The sequence below is a fragment of the Lineus longissimus genome, chromosome 3 (genome assembly GCF_910592395.1).
Source record: "Lineus longissimus chromosome 3, tnLinLong1.2, whole genome shotgun sequence".
In the NCBI taxonomy this organism is placed as follows: Eukaryota; Metazoa; Nemertea; class Pilidiophora; order Heteronemertea; family Lineidae; genus Lineus; species Lineus longissimus.
This window is the reverse complement of record NC_088310.1, coordinates 7,085,770-7,100,856: the sequence shown is the minus strand read 5'-3', so window position 1 is coordinate 7,100,856 and position 15,087 is coordinate 7,085,770. Positions and strand designations below refer to the sequence as shown.

Below are 15,087 nucleotides of genomic sequence, written 5' to 3'. Positions count from 1 at the left end.
AATTGCTGGTAATAAAATTTAAAGATGACACATGGATATTTCAAGAATTTGTGATCTATCATACATAGGGCACTCCTCTTTATCCCTCTGTTTTCACCTTTTGGGCCTGTCAGGTCAGATTTTAGCAACACCCACCCCACGATACGAGAACTCACTCTAGCGTATGAATGTCATTCAATTATTCTGCATAATTCTCCACTCTGGGAAATCTAGTCATAAAATTATTGTCACAATTGACATTGTTGTCACTCTGATGATTTCAAACTATCAATGATGACATTCCATTTTACAATACAAATGTGGAAATCGGTTGTGTGTGTGAGAATGAATATCTTTTCTTATCAGATCACGGAACAGTACAGAAATTCGATGTGTACATTTTGGTGAATACTAAATGCTTATGCATTAAATGCATACTCTAACTTAGAATTAGAATTTGGTTGTTCACTTCAGACACTCACTCAGCAATACTTGCAAGTGCTCCATCATAATGATAGTGCAGAAAATATCCTGCATTCAAGATGAGTTGTGTCGAAGTATGTCATCTATTGTAGAAAAGAAAGCTTGGATTCATCCAGATGTCGACATCTTTATTGCTGCATTGGGCATCGTGAATGAGTCAGAGTGCACTCTTTCCATTTCATTGGAAAGAGATTCCGTTGGCAATAAGAGGTGTTGTGAAAATTATGATAGCAGAAATTATTGTTCATGTTTTAATTCAGCGATGCTTTATTGATCCCTTGATTCTCGTTAGTGCCTCACTGGCATCAGGAAGAGAAGTCGGCAAATTCCCATAATTGGTGAATCGCGCGAGTGAGCACATCTCTTCCTCAGTTCTCATTTGATAGATTTTACAGATGAACTGAGCTGAAACAACTTAAATTTGTTTCATTGCATGCTATGGGGGGGGATGAGTTTTAACCCTCTTGGTTCTGAGCCAGATCGAATAGGGGTGGGGGAGGTCTCTGCTATTGGGCCCGGACTCCTCAGTGTTGTGCATGTGCTGTAAAAAATTCAACCTTGAAATGGTTCGGAAGGAACAAAAGTTCACTATTATGAGTCTTGCACAGTGCACATCAGATGTATTGCTTCATTCATGTGCAGCAATTTAGGGTCTTTGTGCTAGACTAGTTGCGCTTGTCCTATGGCAAGTTCGGGAAATATTGTTTGGAAAATTTAATGCCAGTGACCTTGCTGGCATTCAGAGTTTGGACCCCTTCTCGATTGCCACTTCATTTGCTGAATTAATTTGCCTGGAAATATACCACACAGAACCTTTTGTTATTTCGATCACAGATCGAGCAACTAACATTCCAATATATAGTGAATGCAATACCTCTACCTGGTATCACATTAGAAGTTTCAAATCTAATTCAAATGGAAACCTAAACATTTCCAATTTCCATTGTGAAATTAGACTTGGAATATTACCCGACAAATGTCATGGATATATTAAATAGGTTGGATTCTCCTTCATATTAGTCTTGAACTATGAAAATATAATGCAAAAAGTCGGCAATTGCTCAGAAATCTGTCATTTCTCTTCCCCGGAATCAATGCCTTTATAATACACGATCGTAATTGCATATTCTGTGATTGAGCGATAATTAATTGTTGATCACCTGATAGCAAATAATAAGGCAAGTGGCAGTTCCACATTAGCAATATTATTATGTCTCACTAAAAGCATTGTGATTTGTGTACCGTTGACTTCCGTTTATTCGAAGTTCTCCACTTCCAGTTTTGTACAAGATCGATATCGAATGATTATTTATTTTAGGGGGGGGATTGGCATTTTTATATGTTTAGATATCATTTGGACCATTTATAAACAGGACCAAACTTGCCTAGACTACATCACCCAAGTTAGTCTAGATTGGTCGGCCGTGTGAATGCGCACAAAAAATGATCTGGTCTGAAAAATTCTGTGCTAGTTTTTTCGGATTTATGTTAGCCCGTCCTTGTGAACTCATTACAAATTACCGTGACATTACACAAAGTTATGGGACTTGTTTCTGATCACCCTCTCTGCCTAATTTTCTACCCATACACCTGTGGAATAATTTAGTACTATACTGATGAGGTAGCCTAGATTGCATTGTAGTGTACGACTATTTTCAAGGTATGGGAGAAATCAATTCCATTATTTGGGCGAATTCTCAAGCTCGTCCTGGAATGTTTTCGAGTGTGTTGAGCTACCACCTACATGTACAGTGTACATATTTGGTCTGCGTGACGTGAATTGTAAAAAGAGCAATACCCATGCAAAGTGTGGTGTACATGAGTCCTGGTAACTGAATCGTATTAAAGAGCCTTCACAATGTGTTCAACAGAAATTTCAAAGTAGACGAATTGATAGAAAGAACCCAAAAGGGTAAGCTAACTCGACTAAAGCACCCCGCAGACAAGCGTTTTCTGTTGCAGCAACTAGCACATGCAACAAATGTCTCACTTGCATTGGTTGCAGCTACCTGTGACAAGAATCAGTTGGCACCACGACCTGCAATTAATATCAAACCCAGCAGCTAAGCAGTCTCTTTGTGTTCTTGTCATGCATTGCTGATTATCACAGGTCACAGTGATAAAAAATTATTGTTTGCAGAGAGCTTTTCAAATGCAGTGCTTTCGACTTTTGAATCCGAATTATTTGTACTTTGTTTTCTAGTTTTTGACCCCGTTCATCTTCCGACCTTTCTTAATCAATCCAGTGACCATGTGGTCTATGCTGATAATGAGAAATCAATGAAATCATGATCATTTGATATATTGCGCTGAGTGGTCAATCTGGCTATGAAGTCTAAATTTACTTTCACTCTCCACTCGAGATGAACATGCTTGGTGTGTCGAAGATGATATGGGGTACAAGCACATCACAATATGTGTGTGTTGGATTCTCCCTTGCTGCATAGACTAAAAACTAGGCTAGAAACACCAGGTTGCACCCAGCAGTATGGCTGATAAATCAAAATTCAAAAAAAGGGAAAAGAAGTCACACCCCACTCTCTAGAGGGGGGAATAACACCAATCTGTCCCTTATCTGCATGAAAAAGACATTTTTTGAGACATCCAGGAGGAAGTTGCCCCCTGCCCTTGCCATAAAAGATGGCCCTGCCCTGTACCCCAACCTGGCAGTTCCTATCACATCCCAGGCAATTGGGGTGGATAAAGAAAGGCATCTTTGTGATAAGATGTCTCCAAGTTGCTAATAGCGATGCATATGTTGTAAGTGGATCAACCTGGTAATAACTCCCAAGCAATGACATTCCATTGTTCTGGAGCAGCAGTGACTCCATTAGCTGATTACATGTAGGCCTGAGGGTAAAAATAGGTAATCTCATCAGAAGAGAATTATTCTTGCTGGGAGCTTTGTATCACAATGTTAGGCATTAATACAAGTTTTAACCCATGAAACTTAGGGCCAATTAAAGGGACAATTTTGACAACAGGCTGCGTAAAATGCTTTCTCAAAATGAGTTTTCAATGCCTTCATAGTTCATGTGAATAAAAGCAGCTTTTGGTCAAATGATCTCAAACAAACCAAAATTGCTACTCTATCTGAAAAAGATATTCTCAACGCTGCTCAAGTGAATAGTTTACATGCACACATACATGTGTGCTACAACAGAAGGGTCTGGTGAACAGTGTTACGAATGTTCTGTCATGGTTGTTGAAGTGAACTATTTCAGACTAATCGATAACCCAGTGCGAAAGTAGCAGTGCACTTTCATGAAGTTCCAGAATTGGCAATACCAATGCACTGTAGTATAATTCAAAGTCTGCTTAATATGTGGCGACAGCTCGTATTTTGGCTATCACCAAATAGCTTTCCAAAAACAACTTTTGGGAAAAATTCTGCATGAAGGAGCGCTTTCCTGTTGAGCAGCTGCCCCAGTCTCCTTCCTGATAAACACGGTCCCATTGCTCATATCATTTTGTTGTCTTATGACCTGATGTGACAAATTAAACGTGGAAAGTTGCAAAATAAATACTATACATTGTAGTGACATTAGCTAGTTGAGGTAAGTCATAAGTGACTTGCCCGAGGTCAGAATGAGTCCATGTGGTTGCTTTCACCAAGGATGAACTACTTGGTCAGGCTGTCATCTTGCCGATTATTACCCGTCTTCAAAGAGAGCTGCCTTAGTTGTTGACCAGTCAGCCCTATCCAAAAAGTCTTCGGAAAGAAAACAAGACCTTTATATGACCTATAATCCCTCAGTAATCATCTTCGTCACTAGAAAAAAAGGACTAAATTCAACTGCCACTTCAGACGACTTTCATGGTATAATTTTATTTGAAATGATAAATTAAGTCTATATACACCACAAGGGACATAGCCAAAATTCAATGTTGAAGTCCTTTTCCCTGTAGTCTTTGGCATACAATTCATTATGATTTTATCTAATTTACCAACCATGTTGAAGCGTTAAGGAATGCCAATTATCAATTGAAAAAACGGCATGAAATCTTGCAAACCCTGTAATCTTAGCGTATCTAATGAAATAAGAGCGCTCTTCAGCGCCGACAAACTGTGGTCCACCTGTATTGTACCACATGTAAGGTGTGATACTCACTGTAATACACTGCGCTGCATTGTGAGGTGCTTGGCGATTGATTAGTCAAAGCCGGTCTTTGTGTCTGAGAGTTTGCCAGGGTTCAAGGTCGTTTGGCGGTGTTCCGGTTCTGATCTGTCAGAGTGTATTGTTTACGTTTTGCCGTAGTGTCGAGATGCGTGAATCATGTAATGATCAAGACATCTAAAAACGGATACAGCGGTTAAATTCGGTAGGTACTTCTGTTCCGTGGACCCTGTGATGTATTCCCGTTTTCAACCATTCTGCTTTTGGTATCGGGTGAAAGGGAAGATACGGTGATAGATCGGGTCTGCGCATTCGATGTTGTGACTGATCAGGTAATTGGGTGTAGTCAGACGGGTGTACATTGTCTGGCTTAGTGATGATGCTCCTTCCCAGCATCCTCAGTCGTCATAACGATGCCACTATGTATTTGGCCGTCATCTTCTGCGTTGTATAGACCTTTGGTCAACCAATTTAGGACTAGGGGATGAGGATATTGTACTCTATCTCTGGTCCATGGTTCTTCCCTCATATCCATTGCATGCTGCAATTCATGTGTGTATTTCAGAAGAGTTACATGCATTGAGCAAAGAGATTTTCCTTGATTTGGGTAACATTTCTTGAAAATCATAAGTTGCATCACATTCATGTTGCAGCTTGTCTCCTTGACATTTTGTTTTCTGAAATAGTTCACTTCACCATCATCATTTATCACCTGAGTCAACTATGCCAACCTTAAACACTGCCCGTTTGTCTCTTTACAACAGTGCTGAAAGGGTCCAAACATCTGATCCATTATGGTCTATTTTTGACCTGAGACTTCAGACTATAGAGTAGGGTGGCATCAGCAAACATTTCAAAACACAATGGAACAAATTGTTACTGTTCAACATCTGTTTTGTAGAAGTTATTTTTAAGCATGGTACCATGGAGAGGGGGTTATGTAATGGTCACTTCTTTGACTTCAGGTGATGTAAGACTCAAATGATATTTTTTCTAGTCTGACTCAGTTCATTTGCAGTTAGAATGAAACAAGATCTTGAAAAAGATATCCTGAAACCTGGCTTTGCCATCAATTCACCTCATCCCATTTACCATCATTTTTAGAAATCTTGTAAAAAAAGCTGTCCATGAATGTAATATTTGGGTCAACCCCACCCTCCTCCATGCTCCATCCCACGGAACACAGGGAGGAATAGGGCCGAGAACTTTAATTTCCTGTTTCTTGCCAGCCACTTTCAGGAAATTGAAGAGTGTTTCCTAAAACTTTCGTCATCAGTAAAACTACAATGTTCCAGAATTTTAAAACAAATTAAATTGAAATTAGAAAACTGAAAAGTTGATCAGGCGCAGGAAAATTGTCATCAGCAAGATGAACAGCTTTAGTGCAGTCAAAATTTAAGTGCAACTGAGAACCACAACATCAACTTTCAGTGGCCTGGCAAGCACAAGATGGTTCATCACCATCTCAAAACATCGTCATGCTCTGAAAATCACCACGGTATCTCAAAATGTGGTTATGAAAAAATAACTGTATTGTTAAGACAGGTTAGAGTACAATTCAGTGATTTTGGGAATGGGCACAAATGATTCACCTCAAAATGGGGTCACACCATAAACAACTAGATCGATGAATAAATTATTTGAGTTTGTCATCAAATTCCGCATTTTTGGTCATTGCATGTGGGTTAGGTACCGAAGATTCTTGCTTAAATCATAATTTTGTTTGTGAAGTTTTTTGGCAAACCTGCTGGTTTTGTCTGAGGAACTGGATAGGTCAGATGGTCTTTGTTTCATCAGTAATCCTCTCAGGTGACAATCTCTCCATCAACTTCTCATACCCTTAAGTTTTATAGTAGTAACGCTCTGCCTATCCGAGTATGATAGACTCTGTTTCCTATGGTCTCTCGTTCAAAACATTCACACCTAACCATGCAGTAAGCAAATTGGCTAGTGTTCTGCTTGAGTCAGGCATTCTAACATTTAAAAGTCTTAACCATGAACCGACAAGGACAATTATCAAATGGAAGTATTCAGGAACTAATTAACTATGTCAAGTACGCAATTAACTGCTATGGTATGTAATGAATTCAATGTCATTCAATTGAGGAACTGTCCCATCATATAATGGTCGAGCAGTTATTCATTATCTGTGATAAGGCATTTAAGGTATTAAATAACTTTTTTTGGAGGCCCCTGATAGATAGTAGAACCTCCCTTAATGGAAGCCGTTATATGGAGTCCTCTCATCTACTAGCTGGTATGATACTATAGCACAACTTCATGGAGCTATACTGTACATAAAGTGTCCTTTAGCGAGACCTACAAAGAGTTTGTAAAGCCCCTCTATGAAGACACATATTTGGTCCAAGGTTGTCACCATTGATCAAGTTGAACCCCCAAGAAGTCTGGTTCTCGAAATGACGGTGTTTCCTCCTTCTAGTTCCAAGGAGTTTTCGATGTGTCCCTCTAAATACCATTCATGCCATTATACCCGGCTATCTTGATGACTAGAAGCAAATTCTTTTGCCCAGGTCACACAGTGATGTTACTTTAACCACATCACGCCTCTAGGTTTTTTTTCATATACACACTGAGTGTTGTTGACACACTGAAGCCTGAATAGGGTCTTTCAAAGGCTATCATCAGTGGCAAAACTATGATATAAAGTAGACTAGAACCTCTCTAGTAAGGACATCCTTGAAACTAAAAATTGCTGTCCTTTTAGAGGTATCCTGATAAGAGAGATCAAATTGAATGGAAAGAACCAGTCTGGGACCAAAACTAGTGTCCTTAAAAGACAGGTTGTCCTTAATAGAGAGGTGTCTGCTAACGGAGGTTCCACTGTACCTCTATTGTAGGTGCTTGCTATGAATTGTGGGTATGATTTATACATCGTGGTTTGGCAGTTTTATGAAGCTACTGCATTTACATAAGTAGGAAGTCCCAAGTGTAGTAATAGAATCTGAAGGGTTAAAACTGTCTTTATTTGAGCCACTCCAAATCCAAAGCTATATGGAACAACATGGTATATCGATCAAGAAAGTTGAAGCCAGTATTGGTTTTGATAATTGGGGTTTACAAAATGCACACATCTCAGAATAGATTGCGGAGGTATGTGGGTGGCCTCGATTATCAAAAATGTACATTGCAGTTACTCGATAATGGGAAGTTTAGTGATCAATACATTGGATTGACTTCGGTTAACATTGATAAAAGGACCTTAAGTGATTTCTTTTGCTCCCGGCTGAGATATTGTATGAAGACCAACTCCTTGATTTCAAACTCCGCACTTGTGGTGAAAGATAGATATTGTGAATTTGAAATAAAATGGTGCATGCCTGGCTTTAATTTCTGATGATTTGGATGTACTTGCAGAGGGAATACTTTTGGTGTGCACAATCTCGCAGGAATTTCGATCAATTAAACCGAAAAAATTATGTTAGTTTACCTTTATTTGAATGGCATATAGAGTGGTGCTCTATTTTATCTCTAGCCCACTTCTTGAGACTAATGTACATTCTAATCCCCACATTCTCTTAATTTAATATGCATGCAGCCGTGCCAATTTAAGCAAATTGACCTCTTTGAGTGTTGATTGGAATTTCAAATAGTTTGATTGAGATGATATCCTGAATACCTGAGTGCAGACAAATCAATGCTTGGATTTCTGTCACCGTGTGATGGTCTAATGTTTGGTTATTAAAATTCTTCGAAAATGGATGGCCAATCTTGACTAGTTTGTATGCATAAACATGACATTGAAACCATAAAAGTTGGTGGAATTAGGCATGTTTATGGTGATTACCTCAGTTAGACTTCCTAAATGATCTGTCCTTGTAAGTGATTTGATGATTGTCCTGGCATGTACACACTTTTTTTCAGATTTTTCCTGGAGGTTCGAACATGTCGAAGCATTTGTGATTAGCCGATATTCTCTGTATGTTGGGCTTTTATTGCATGATGAGCCAACTTTAGGAATTCACATTTCTGTTCCAGCATTCAGAGTCATTTTATATGGAGTTTCTGAAACTATGTTTGTCCTATGAAGAGTAAACCTTTCAAACTCTTTGTCTTTGCAGTGAAAGATGTCCAAGTTGTGGCAGGGGGACGGCCTTGCCGAGTTTGAGAAGGGCCGCATCAAGGTCCTTCAGGAGGAGCGGGTTCGCATTCAGAAGAAGACATTTACAAAATGGATGAACTCATTCTTGGACAAGGTGGGTAGAAGATTGCTTGCTGGTGAGGATGGTCACTGTGTACATTTAGTTGTTGAAAAACACCGCTAAAACATTGGCCAAAACCAAGTTGGCAACCAAGATTTTGGGTGAAATGTCGATAACACCGTTTGGTGAGCAACCAAATTGAAAGTGGGGAGAGAAAATGATTCCTGTTAATACTTTGGATACTCCTTCTTAACCATTGAAGTCGGGACATTCTAACTTCGTTTGACTAGACATTCCAAAACTTTAGAGAAATGGTGACTTCGTGCAACAGGCATCGTGATTTCTCCTCTCGGTCTCCTCTTCATGGTAAAGCAAAAAGCGCCTTTCAGTTACAAATGTCTTCTCAATGACACAGCGTCGCTTTTCTGAAGCGATGACCACATCCAGGATCTCATGAGTCATGGAACCAATATCTCTTCATCATTGACAGAAAAAAAGCATTTAGTTGCCGTTCTCTGAGGATGCCGGTGTGCACTATGCTGTAGTTTATCGATCGCTAACAGGGTAATGTTGTTTGTATGTTTCGATTTGTGACGTAGAATTAATCTTTTCTGGAAGTGATTTGACACCGACATACTACAGAGTAGTGTTACTATGAATTGTTTGAATCGTGATTTGACACCGACATACTGCAGAGTAGTGTTACCATGAATTGTTTGAATCTCATGCAGACTAGTTTTCTGCTGCCCTTGCAAGACCAAGACTGAAATACTATGTTGACGCTGTTTAGATTTGACACCAACATACTACAGAGTAGTGTTACCATGAATTGTTTGAATCTCATGCAGACTAGTTTTGTGCTGCCCTTGCAAGACCAAGACTGAAATACTATGTTGACGTTGTTTAGGTGGTTGAGGCTGTCTGAGGGGCAGCCCGCTTGCTTGCAGAACTTGTCAGATGTCACTGAAGAATCGAGGTTGTGAAAAATTGTTTTCCTTCTCAGGAGACAGAAAGAGAAGGAAAATATTGCTCGTGTTTGCCTTCTTAGGCTCATGTCCATCGATGTTGGATCTAATACTCTCACTGGCATCGATGCACTTAGGTGCAAGAGGTTTCATGGCGATAATTATCGTCATGGGTCACTGCAATAAAAATCTCACATTTGTATGGCGCTTCAGTTAACAAACATGTTGGAGGGTCCCTGGCCTTGCGTCGTGCTTCTAAACTCCTAAATATTTCATCATCGTATTATTCTACAACTGTAACACATCAAATAATAATCATATTTCCTTTGTTGAAACACCCTGCCTAATACTTGAGCAAGGTGTAGCATGCAGTAATCAATCATCGTAAAATATTCATTGACATGATTGAGGTAGTCCACCAATGTTATGATAGCTTCCCAATGGTTTGCTCATTAAAAAATTCCTGTGTTCATTCATGTTATGGGCAATGTTCTCTAATTACCAAAAACTGTATCATAATTCGTCTTGGTTGACCTTGTCATTGATTAAAAAAGTGCTATTAGTACTTTGATTTGGTGATACCTGACATATTTTATTTTACGATCTTTTTACAGGTCAACCTGAAAGTCGAGGACCTCTTCAAAGACCTCGCAGATGGCAAAATGCTGCTGAAACTTCTAGAGATTATATCGGGTGAAAAACTTGGCAAACTGAACGCGGGCCGGCTAAAGGTGCAGAAGATAGAAAATCTCAACAAAAGCTTGAAATTTATCGCCTCGAAGGTAAGCAGCGATTTTCAGGAAATCTAAACAAAATCTTGAAATTCACTACCTTGAAGGTTAACATTTGATTAAATCGAATCAATTTGATTGATTAGAATTTAAAAGTTGATAGAAATTGCAAAACAAAACTTCGTCTACTGGTCAGTGCTGAATCTCCTGTTGCATATACTGTCACATTTTTGAGAGTGACTCCCTCGCAGATGCAAAGAAGAAAAAGAAGGGGAAGAACAAGAACGAGAGTGCATTGTTAATCCAATTTCATTTTTCTTTGCCTTCAGGTCCGTGTCGAAAGTATTGGTGCTGAAGATATCGTAGATGGTAACCCCCGTCTTATCCTCGGTCTTATCTGGACAATAATTCTGAGGTTTCAAATTCAGGATATTCAGATTGAAATTGTAAGTCTCGCTAGTCTTCCCACTGCGCAAATATTATATCTTGGACATTTGTCGTTGATTTTCTGAATTCCTCGGGACAGGCTCCCAGGGTAGTGTGAAACCCGACTATAGCACCGCCAAAAAGCTGGCTATATATGGCGAGAATATGTTATTTACATTCCATTGGCAAAGTTGACACAGTGCATATGGTGAAATTGAAGCTTCAATGTTGCCGAAATGTCTATCGGTGAAAATTCTTTAGAGAAATTTTACCATGGACCCAGTTGCGGCCCTCTGTCAAAAAGTGCAAGAATGTCTGGGGCTTTGACCTAGATTATTTCTATGAAAACATGTTATTTGTTCACATTGGTGTACATGCGGATCTCTTTTTCCTAAATCACCGCTGGGAATTTCTCAGTGTGGGTTCGAAGCATACCTTTGACTTGATTGAGGAATGCCTTCTAACTTTCTGCTTCAGTGGTGTGTCAACTAAAGGGCTGGCTTCTTGCCATTGTCCGAGGCCTACTGTGTGTACACTCGCCCACTCAATGTTGATGGGATAGGCCTAGGGTTGCCTGTTTTGGAACATGTTCCACTGTGTGCAATCCTTAATGTAGGCCTACTGAATGAAGGCTTGATCTATATTGAGAAATCGCCCGAAGGGTACATAGAAGTTAACACGGAAGGGCCTTGTATGCAAACAATATCAGAGTCGAGAGGAAAGTCTGTACACCTCGCTCAAATGAAGTAAACATAAGGCAACATGACATGAGGGACTGTGCATTTACTGTTGAACCTCTCTATAAAGGACACCCTTGAGACTGACCGATGTTGTCCTGAATAGAGAGGTGTCTTGATAACACAGGTCAAATTCAATGGAAACGACCAATTTGTTACCAAATCCTTCATCCTTGATAGAGAGGTTGTCCTTTAGAGGGGTGTCTGGTAATGGAGGTTCCACTGAAATTCTCAAGAAAATGTACTAAAGGGGGGAGTGTAGTCCCTTGACTTGGATTGCGATATATTGTCTGTGCGAGCCATCTATCCTCTGTTGTCCTTCTGAACCAAATGCAAGGGGACAACTGTGCCAACTGGGGGGGACCTGAGAGCCTTGAGAAGGACATGACTTGATATGAGCAGTTGATTGGGACAGGCCTCAGAATAATGGTATCTCTGAAATATGAAAAAGCTGATGGTTGTTCAAGTAATCAATCCCGTTTGCACACTTTAATGAGACCAATTTCGTATCTTTCAGGATGAGGAAGATGAAAGCAGTGAGAAGAAATCGGCGAAGGAAGCCTTGCTTCTTTGGTGCCAGAGAAAAACCGCTGGGTAAGGATTGTTTCATTTCTGTCTGTGATGTGCACAGCAAAGAATCCACATGTAGAAATCACCTTGATATTTTTCACATTGATCAGTTGATCTATCATTCAAACATGCATCCATTTTCAAGAAATGAAACTATATCTGTTCAGATGAGCTATTTATGTCAAGTAATAAGACATTGTTGTCTGTGTCAATAGCGGGCTGGGCCATCAAGATGTGGGGGTGTAATCTAGAATTCCTCCACCTAAATGTTATCAACTTGTAATAATAAGAGGTTGCTATTTTTGAGTAATTTTTTCAAGCACCATTTCTTATGAACTGACTCACTGCGAATTTTAAGAGGCAGAGATATGGTCTTTTCAGTATATCAACGTCATCAGTTTACTTAATTTTTTTGCAATAAAAGGCTCAATAGGTAATACAATGATGACCCAAGTTTGACCAGTCTAAATGTTAGCTATCGTTTTCAATTCAGTATTTTTCCCCCTCCCTTCACAATATGTATTGTATCAGTATAGTTCCAGTTATAATTAGGTCAAGTACACTTCCATTAAATTCCCTTTAGTATTTGTGAATTTGTGATCTCTGTTATATGTAGTCCTTGATTAAATGCAAAAAAAACCTAATAATAATATTGGAATCCAGAATCGCATTTTGATAATTCTTGTTTTCTTCCTAGAAAGCACAATGTAATTCCCTTTCACCCCCACCCATTGTAGTATTTTGGCTTTGCTAGATATTCATCTAGACTTAACTTTGTTTAGTCAATCTTGACGTCTCTTTTAACTAGCAGAATTTGGCAGAACAGATTTTGGCATCTGTGATTAAGTTTTGAGATGCGAATGCACAAGTTGTTTGTAATTACCAATGGTTTCTGTCTTCAGGTATCCACATGTCAAGATTGACAACTTCAGCTCCAGTTGGAGGAATGGTATGGCTTTCAATGCCCTCGTTCATGCTCACAGGTAAGTCGAGGGAAAGCGCCGAAGTTAGGCAAGACACTTCACTGGAATTGCTACAAACAGACAAGTAGTCTGATATCATAGGTGACCCCCCCCCCACCCTGCGACTTTATTGGTGATGTTTATTGTGTTTGATGTCACAACATGTCCAAAACTGACATCCTAGACCTTATGAAATTGTGAGTCCTGAGTTGTAAATTATATCCTTAACCAGTGTTCAGCCTTCTTATAATTAAACAAAACCACCTTTGTTCAATGTTTTGTTCCGACATCAGCTTTTATAATCTTTTTTCAGACCCGACTTGATTGACTATGATGAGCTGATTCCCTCCGAACATATCGAAAATTTGAACAACGCATTCTCAGTTGCACAAAATGAGCTGGGGATCCATCCCCTCTTGGACGCAGAGGGTAAGTCTGTGTAAAGTGTATTATCGTAGATGCCATGGGGGTGGAGGTGAGGATAGGTTGTCTGTGACTGGTACATGTGTTAAATGTATCTGTTTTGCAACACAAACACATCACAAACTTGGATGCCCCTTTAGAAAAGAAGCATTCAGATCAAAAACTGAAGAGGAAATCTGTGCAAAGTCAATCTCCTCACGCTGACTGAAAATATTGACAAGAGGAATATACATTCTACCACTTTTGCGACAGTCCTCTGACTTCAGATACAATAACCTGGACCACATCTGTTTACCTTTGTGGATTATACCCTACAGTGTCATCAAGTTTTTTATTTGCTTTTATTGCAGACGTCAATGTGGAGAAACCTGATGATAAGTCCATCATGACGTATGTTTCGGCCTACTACCATTACTTTGCCAAAATGAAGCATGAGAAGACTGGTGGAAAGAGAATTGCCAAGGTAGGTTCAGCAGGAATGCATCTTACGACAATGTCCCTGCAGCATGCCTCAGTGGTGATTATTGTGGAAGTCATGATTATGGCCTAGTGGTCAATTGTTATTGGCTTCAACCCATAGGTGGAGGAGCTCCTCTGGGCTGTGGCACTCCCAAGGCAGATGGGAGGAAGACATTACAACATTCCATCAGTCACATAGCCGCTTTTAGAGAGAAAACAGACAGTACCAGATATAATAATAATAATAATAATAAATTCCGGATATTATAGTGCCTTGTACAAGCTAAGCATGCTCCAAGGCACTTTACAGTGGAGTTAGAAGCAAATATTTGGATTTAAAACAGTTTGATAGTGGTAAAACAGATTGATTAAAAAAAATTGAGTCTCTAAAACATAGATGGCACATTCGGAATATAAGTCTATGTAGCTACCAACTAAAGGCTTCGCGGAACAAATGGGTTTTACGTGATTGTCTGAAAGTTGACACACGCTCTAAGTCCTTCATGGGATCTGGAATCGCATTAAAAAGTCTTGGTCCACTGACTCGAAATGATCGAAATGATACCCTGCTTACCCCACAGGCAAAGGGCCACTGTGATAATGATGAAAAAATTTGCAATCAAAATATTTCGATTTTGTTTCCCTTCAGGTTATGAACGCCTTGATGGACATTGACGACATGACAGAAGACTACTTAGACCAGGTGAAGAAACTGCTGAACTGGATCTACGCCACGATCAAGGCGCTGTCGGACAGAAACTTCCCCAACGCCCTCGATGAGATCCAAGGAGAACTTGCCAAGTTCAAGGACTACAGGACTTGTGAGAAACCACCAAAGTAAGTCGAGTAGCTGGAGATATCATTGTGGTTGTGTGATCAGCGATATCAAGTGTGTTTTTACACTTAAAAGCTGCATTTTCTAAAACTAACAGTAACTTTAGTCTGTTCGGAGTGGTTCACCTTAACATGTCATTGTAGGCCTAAGGCATTATTTATTGCAAATAAAACTTCAAAGGTGCTACTTTTCTTCACTTTCAATTTTGTTTACATGAGAAATTATAACGATTAAATTAT

General features: G+C 39.5%; 1 protein-coding gene across 9 annotated transcripts in view; it reads left to right on the top strand.

The window, feature by feature from the left end:
• The window catches only part of LOC135485613 (spectrin beta chain, non-erythrocytic 2-like), a 78,500-nt gene that overhangs the window by 1,862 nt on the left and 61,551 nt on the right, over positions 1–15,087 (top strand). For 8 of the 9 annotated variants that reach the window (XM_064767838.1, XM_064767835.1, XM_064767836.1 and 5 more), the window contains exons 3-10: positions 8,660–8,794; positions 10,320–10,487; positions 10,766–10,882; positions 12,117–12,193; positions 13,072–13,152; positions 13,445–13,560; positions 13,905–14,017; positions 14,663–14,850. In XM_064767838.1, coding sequence (XP_064623908.1) covers positions 8,666–8,794; positions 10,320–10,487; positions 10,766–10,882; positions 12,117–12,193; positions 13,072–13,152; positions 13,445–13,560; positions 13,905–14,017; positions 14,663–14,850 — 989 coding nt within the window. In that variant the 5' untranslated portion in view covers positions 8,660–8,665. Of the gene's footprint in view, positions 1–4,719; positions 4,786–8,659; positions 8,795–10,319; positions 10,488–10,765; positions 10,883–12,116; positions 12,194–13,071; positions 13,153–13,444; positions 13,561–13,904; positions 14,018–14,662; positions 14,851–15,087 lie in introns of those variants that run through there. The other variant, XM_064767834.1, reaches the window with a different exon arrangement.